Raw genomic sequence first — 7,106 nt, 5'->3', positions numbered from 1 at the left:
ATGGGTAGAGTGGCTAGATTGCACGATCAATCCAATTTTGCATAGGGAGTAAAACGTCTTCCATTAATCTTTTAGAAAATGCAAAGCGTCCTGCTTTCAACTTCGGCTGGGAGCTGCCGCTTAGCATTTTTGTGTGTTTATTTATGTGTATTTTTTTTAATTTTTTTTATATAAATTTTTTTAATAATTTTAAATATTTTAAAAAAATAAAAAAATTCATAATATCATTAAAAAATACTTTCTTAATCATCAAGTAAAATGAAAATGATTAAAGAAATATTTTTTTACTTTATAATTAAAAAAGTATTTTTTAATAATATTTTAAATTTATTTTATTTATTTTAAATATTTAAAAATATTAAAAAGAATTTCTATAAAAATAATTAAAAAAAATACATTAAAAAACACTAGAGCCAACGCTACCAGCGAGAGCCACATCTTTTCGATTCATTGGCTAAATTGCAAGATCAATCAAATAACTTTATCATCAATATGTGGCTCGAATTCTTTGCCCTTTCTTATACGAAAGATTGATCAATCAATCAATATCAATCAAATCACTAAACAGAAAAAACGATTCCTTAACTGATGTTTTATTTTTTATCAAAATAAGATTTTTTATTTTACATACAAACGTGTTTGGCGAATACTTTTAAACATAAATTTAATGCGAGTTTGAAAAAATGATAGCATCCTATAAATACGAAGGAAAGAAACTGTAAGGAGTTTTTTTTTTTTAAAAGCAGAAAAGGCAGGTGCTACAGAGAAACGGAAGTCCTCGAAATACACAAATAAAGCCTGAAAAACCAGGATGACACTGACAAAAAAGAAACCGAAGACGCTCAGTAAGGACAAAACAATTGATGTTTGTTTCTTGGTAGAGCCTGCAGAGCATTGTCTGTGATAATCATTTATTTCTTTTTCTTCTTTTTTTTATCTCCAATCTCAAAAATAGTGTGCTCCAGAGATACAAACCAAGAAAGATTTGCTGTCACTGGAAGGTTACTAACAGTGTGTCCTAATTATAATAAGTTCAAGGAATTAAGGAAACAACATTACAGAACAACCAAAGGTGGCAATTTATCCGAGGAAATTCATAATAACCAAATGGAGCACCAAATTGCAGAGAACAAAATCAGCAAAAGCACGCTCTGGGGCTAAATCCTACAAGTTCAAAAAGAAAGGTTGCATTAAAAATTACTGTAACAATAACCGAAGCACACTAAATTTAGATTCAAAAAATTGATTGCATTCAAGTTTCCTTTCCTGCACATCTAAGAGGAACACAACAGAAAATACTATCTAGGAGGGAAAAAGTTTACCTTGAATTCCTTGTTTTCTTTGTTCACTTGGATGCGGAGGCAAACTGCAGTCAAGGAATATAATCAGATTGGAATCGTGCTCTCTTTTTTTTTACCGGGAGGGGGGGTCCCCTAAACTGCCATGTGTGTACTACCAAATTTCTACTATTTTACATTTTTTCACTGAACAGTTCTCTGCATTTAAGCTCCGTTTGAATGTTAATGTTGAGTTGAATGTTAATGTTGAGTTAAATTCTTTATGAATATTAGTTAATTAGAAAGGTGGAGTGCGTTATGTGAAACTCATCTTAAATGAGTTTGGATGTATTTAGATGTTAAGATGAGTTTAATAATATTTATGAAAAATTAAAAAAGTTCATGAATCTCACATATAAAGATGTGTTGAGTTGAAAAAAATTATAAATCTCACGTGTAAAAAAATTTTGAATTGAGATGAATTTAATAATTTGAGAGTTGGGTGTTTAGAAGTTAGACTCAACTTAAAATTAGAATGAACTGAATTGATCTCAACTAAGTCTTGCAACCAAACGGGACCTTATTTGAACTGTGTTGCCATTGCCCCATTTCCTATTACTTCGGTTTCTGAATCTTTATAGTGCTTCTTCCCACCATCTCCTTCCACCCATAAATTGCTCTATTTGAATATTAACCTTGGTGGTTTGCAAATTCTAACGAAAACATCAAATTTCTCCCAACCCTTCCAATAATAAAAGATGAGGATTGCAAACTCTACAGAAAATATCAATTCAGTTTGTTAAAAACCATCCAACAGTCTTTGTCATTTAAATCCTTATTATCGTGGTTTTTGACAATAAGAAGGATCGTTTATTGAGATAATCAACAAATTGAGATATCGATTAAAATAATAAAGTTTCAGTCATGTGGTTTATACATCTACAATACTTATAAAAAAAAAAAAAAGTTTCAGTTCCTTCATCCAGTCATTTGATTATGGGATTAGTTTTTTTTTTTTATTGACACCGGGTGTCCGAAAACAAAGCCTCGACCAATCCCGGAGGTGCACAGGCAATCAACAAAGAGTTTCCCGTAAGTGCACCTCGAATAATTTAAAGGAAAGTTCCCCAAATCCGATGGCCCCTAAAAATTGTTTGCATCCAAGAGGATTAGTTCCACATCTTTTGGTTCTAGACAAGATATCTAAAGGTATTTTTATCAGTAAACAAGATTTTATTGATCATTTTTTTTTTTATGTCGAAGAAACTCTCCAAGGTGGCCCTTCAGACCCATCCCTGCAGAATAAATCTCAGTCTCGTGCACCACATTCTCAAAAGTTTTCCTACACGGAACTGGTTAAATCGTTGGTTTTTTACCAAGGGATGTGGCTCCAAAAAATTATTTGCACCCATGAGGTGTTAAACCTTGCAAAGGAGTGGTACTCCAAGATCAAGGCCTTCACCACTTGGGCCAATCTTTTGGGATTAGATTTTATTGATCATAAGAATAGGAAAGAGCCCAGTATACGAGACATATACAAGTGCATAGCCTACGCATGGATATCTTAGAAGGTCATTACTTATCATTAGCATTGGCTTAGCCTTTTTCCATATAGAACTTCGTACCCATGTTTTTAAGAGTGGTTTTTTTGTTAATAAGTAAAATTATGTTTTTAAGAGTGAATTACCAGACCAATTCTAGGACTATCAAATCAACAAACTATGCAGATTGGATGTCATGAAATATAAATGAGCACAAAAGGGGAGCGGGCTTGGGAAAAATTAAAGTAGAAATATTTCAATAACACTAATTCACACTATTTAAAATTATATGGGGGCATGGTAGTTTCAAAAGAAGATGAATTATGGTTCACCAGGGATGTCCAGATGCCTGGATTGCAAGAAATTTCTTCCCTCTTTATGTGATCCACTCCTTACAAAATAACAAGTAAATTGGCCTGATTTGCTTTTGCAAATGAGATGAGTTGAGATAAAAATTGAAAGTTAAATAAAATATTGTTAAAATATTATTTTTTAATATTATTTTTGTTTTGGGATTTGAAAAAGTTGAATTGTTTACTCTATATTGTGTGGGAATTTGGGAAAGTTGCAATGATTAGATTAGATGAGATGAGATGAGAATAATTGTGAAAACAAACAAGGCCTAAATATTTTGCTTACCAGCGAGAACTGCTGTCCCTATGCAAGAAAGTAGGCCGGAAAGAAATGAGTTGAATGGGAATGATCCAACAATAGCCATGTAAACCACCTGGTTAGTAGCAAATAGAGGTAAAATGTCAGAACTGGACCGTGTTAAATTTCGAACCAGTTAAAATCATCAATGTCCTATCATTCACTCCAGCGGAAAGAATAAGGAGTAAACGGGGAATACAAAACAAATCTCTAACTGGCTACATTCCCAGTTGAGATTGATTTTCAAGGACTAAAGTCTAAAACCTTCCACAATTAATGTTAATTTTTGGAGGCAGATTCTTTCTGGTAGACTTTGACTGTGAAAAAAAAAAAGGCTTCACCAGCCACAAGTAACAGCAGTTATAGACAGATATTGCTGATCAATAAGAGAGCAGCGAGGAAATCTAAAAGACTATAATCTTCCACAACAATATAAAACATATCTGAGTGTATCTAGCTACTCATAATAATTAATTAAATCATGGCAGTCATATCTCTTTTTCCCAACATCAGGCAAGGCTCAATGGTGGACCTTGTGCAGAATGATATCTCTTTCCAGCTTTAGCAAGCAAAAACGTTTCTTGAGGAATTATGGAGGAACTATTTCAAACCCATCTAGAAATGGAATGGCAAACAACTAAGATTTATTTTTAAACAAAAAAACAAGAAGGAAAAAGTGAAAAGTGGAAACAAAGCTGACTATTATTCCTAACATTTACATTGCTCAGCTGCTGGGTAACGATAAAGAAAGTATTATGAAAACTAAAATCATCAGAAAAACGTTCACTAAGAAGATGAGCCAAAGCCTAAACCTCGGAAAGAAGCATCATAACAAAGGTGCTAGTACATGTAAAATAGCAATGTAGACATGGCAAAAGGATAGACTAAGTTTGTATTGGGTAGAAAGTGAGAATTTAAATTTTAAACTACGCAAGCAACAGATATTGAAGATTTGAAACGAGCAAAAAATTCAAAAAAGCTAATTTTCCACGGGAGAAAGATAGTAATTTTCAAAACTAAAAAGGTTTTGTGAAAAAGGTGGTAAGATAATTATCTGAGAATCAATTTCACCTCACCACACAAGAAGATGTCAGGTCGGGTTCAAACACCCTGAATGCAACTATGATAAGGAGTTCATTGTTAGAAAATCGAACAAGGTATCTTCGGGTGCACCTCAGGGGTGTGGCGGGTACAGTTTCTGTCAACTGCATATCAAACTTGGCAAGGGCCAGGGCCCACAAGAAAAGCCTATTTCATATCAATATATAGTTATATTGCTTGGTGAGCAAAGGTGGAGATTAGTATACGTAAGTGTTTGCAGACCATGGAAATCATGTTATTGATTGTTATTATCTTTGATCAATTAAACCTTGTGGTTTTGTTTTCAAGAGTTGCTTCACTCTTTTATCTCCTTCCTTGGATAATTCCTTGACACCCACTGAACAAAATTAAGTCTTAGGCCTGATCTAAATAGCAAAATCCTCCCAACTCATTCCATATCATCTCATCTCAATATCCAAACAACACAAACACAAACACTTTTCAATTTCAAATCTTTCAACTTTTTCATCTAATCATTACCTAATCATTACAACTTTTTCAAACTTCCAAACAAAACACAAGAAATAATTCAATTTTTTCAAATAACAAAACAAAAATAATATTAAAAAATAATATTTTAATAATATTTTAACTCTATAATATTTGTATTCAACTTTTTCTCTCTTTTCTCAAAACCCCATAAAACATATTAACTCAAATCATTTCACTACTATTTATTCACAGATCATCTCATCTCATCTCATCTCACTATCCAAACCAAGCCTTACCCATATAGTCCTTCATGATATCAAGTGTATATCCAATCCTATACAAAATCCAAGGACAATTGATGTGAGTGACCCCAACTTCATACTTTGAAGTAGCATGGTTAGTCGTCAAAGATGGAACCAGAACTTCTTATTCCCCAAGGGGAGGGAATGGGTTTGAGACATGAAACTCATTATTCATTTCGATTGTAAAAATGAAGTAGGGATAGTGGCTTGGATAAAAATGTTTTGTCTTTTGAGATGAGAGATGTCACGGGAAGAGTTGTTACAAAAGATATGCAATTTTTCTTTACAACTTACAAAACTTAAACAAAATTAACATGTCACTAAAGAGAACATAAAATATATATTCGTATAAGCCGATTGAATCCAAACCTCTAAAAATCATAAATAAAATCAACCCACATGTAAGGCGTTTCAACATCACTGCATTAAGTAATAATCAGAACAAAACAACTTAACAGAACTGAAACCCCCATGGTAAATTGTCGGCCTGGCAAGGGTGATGCTCAAGTGGTGGCTTCTCACCATATTAACCAACCCAACATTGAAGAACTAGGTTAAGATGAGTCCAACAATGTTCGAAGCATCTGGCACATCTTCAAACTCACAATCACAATTATAAGCATTTTTGCTTGCTAAACCTTGGAAATTTCAATTGAGCTTTAAGCTTCCCAAAAGTGATCTGTAGCCTTGCATCAAAGGAGGCTTCGAAAGTTGGAGTATTCAAATTAATACTCTAGTCAATTGAACGAAGGCTTGATAATCTCAACAAAGCGAAGATGAAGGATCAGAAAATGATTAAGAGGCTTCGAGCATCTTTAAAAATGCACTTATGAATAATAAAACAGCTTTGTACATTTGTAGGAATGCCCTGATGGAGGCAGTGGTGTAGATTAAAATTATCCACCGATCCATGATCACTACCCGTGCAGATTTTTCCGTACGGAATGATTGTCAGAAAAAAATGAGACTACTGCATAGAGCTCAATACAGACAAGGCGGGCCAATACCCACTCCTTGGATAAATCATTCTTTGTACAAGAGTGGAATACCGTTGATCTTATTGTAGCCGACCAATTTCTCAAAAAAAATAAATAAATAGATAAAGAAGAAAGAAAGAAAGATCTTGTCCTGGATTTGAAAAAGAGAATAATCGGTCATGATCTTGCGACTGATACGACAACCGATCTTAGATCCAGTAAAATTTTCACTGGCTTGAACAAAAGCAAAAGTAATAACCATAACTACCAAAACATAAGTCGCAAACTTGATATCCTTTTCCTGCATTTTAACAGGAATGCGACAAACTCAACAGTTCGCAACTACTGATGCATTGACCTTGGAGATATAAAAAATTCCATACACATACATGGGCATTGACCTTGGAGATATAAAAAATTCCATGCACATACATGGACATATTGAATCGTAGAGTACCTGGATCAGAGCAGTGAATACGGCGAAACCCGCGTAGAGATCGATTATCTGCGGAGAGAACACAATCCGGGTTAAAATCTTAACTTTCAGAAAGATGAAGTGAGCGAGCGAGCGAGAGAGAGACTTTGAGATTAGTGGGGGTGGACGCATAAGCAGAACGGAGAGAGTGGAAAAGGACTTGGGCGTCCTTGCTCGTCGACTTCGCCATCGCAAAACCCTTCTCCTCCTTGTGTTCTACTGCTTACAAATTCAAACAGATAGGAACCAAAGCAGTCGCTGACCCGTTTCAGGTGTCGTCCAGCAAGTCTCGAGGTTAATATGGTCATTCAAAGAATCTGTGAGCCTAGCATATAGCTGTTCAGCGTAAA

At 34.2% G+C, this 7,106-nt stretch overlaps 1 protein-coding gene across 1 annotated transcript; it reads right to left on the bottom strand.

Annotated features, from left to right (window-relative positions):
* Positions 1-941: 941 nt before the first annotated feature.
* On the bottom strand, positions 942-7,106 carry LOC121236066 (dolichyl-diphosphooligosaccharide--protein glycosyltransferase subunit DAD1-like). Its single transcript, XM_041132560.1, has 5 exons — positions 6,863-7,106; positions 6,739-6,786; positions 3,458-3,545; positions 1,323-1,366; positions 942-1,164 (listed from the first exon to the last, which is right to left on the bottom strand). Exons 1-5 carry the CDS (start codon positions 6,944-6,946, stop codon positions 1,081-1,083), a joined length of 348 nt encoding a protein of 115 aa, XP_040988494.1. The 5' UTR covers positions 6,947-7,106; the 3' UTR covers positions 942-1,080.

Source organism: Juglans microcarpa x Juglans regia, chromosome 6D (assembly GCF_004785595.1).
Source record: "Juglans microcarpa x Juglans regia isolate MS1-56 chromosome 6D, Jm3101_v1.0, whole genome shotgun sequence".
Lineage (NCBI taxonomy): Eukaryota > Viridiplantae > Streptophyta > Magnoliopsida > Fagales > Juglandaceae > Juglans > Juglans microcarpa x Juglans regia.
This window is presented reverse-complemented; position numbering and strand designations above follow the sequence as displayed.

Bases quoted from the DNA above. Each gene is read 5' to 3' on its own strand.
- LOC121236066 (XM_041132560.1), bottom strand. From the start codon at position 6,946: ATGGCGAAGTCGACGAGCAAGGACGCCCAAGTCCTTTTCCACTCTCTC. The intron at 3,546-6,738 runs GTACTCTACGAT...GCTACTAACCAG, and splicing joins TATTCACTGCTCTGATCCAG to GTGGTTTACATGGCTATTGT. The intron at 1,367-3,457 runs GTAAGCAAAATA...CCTTGACTGCAG, and splicing joins AGGGACAGCAGTTCTCGCTG to TTTGCCTCCGCATCCAAGTG.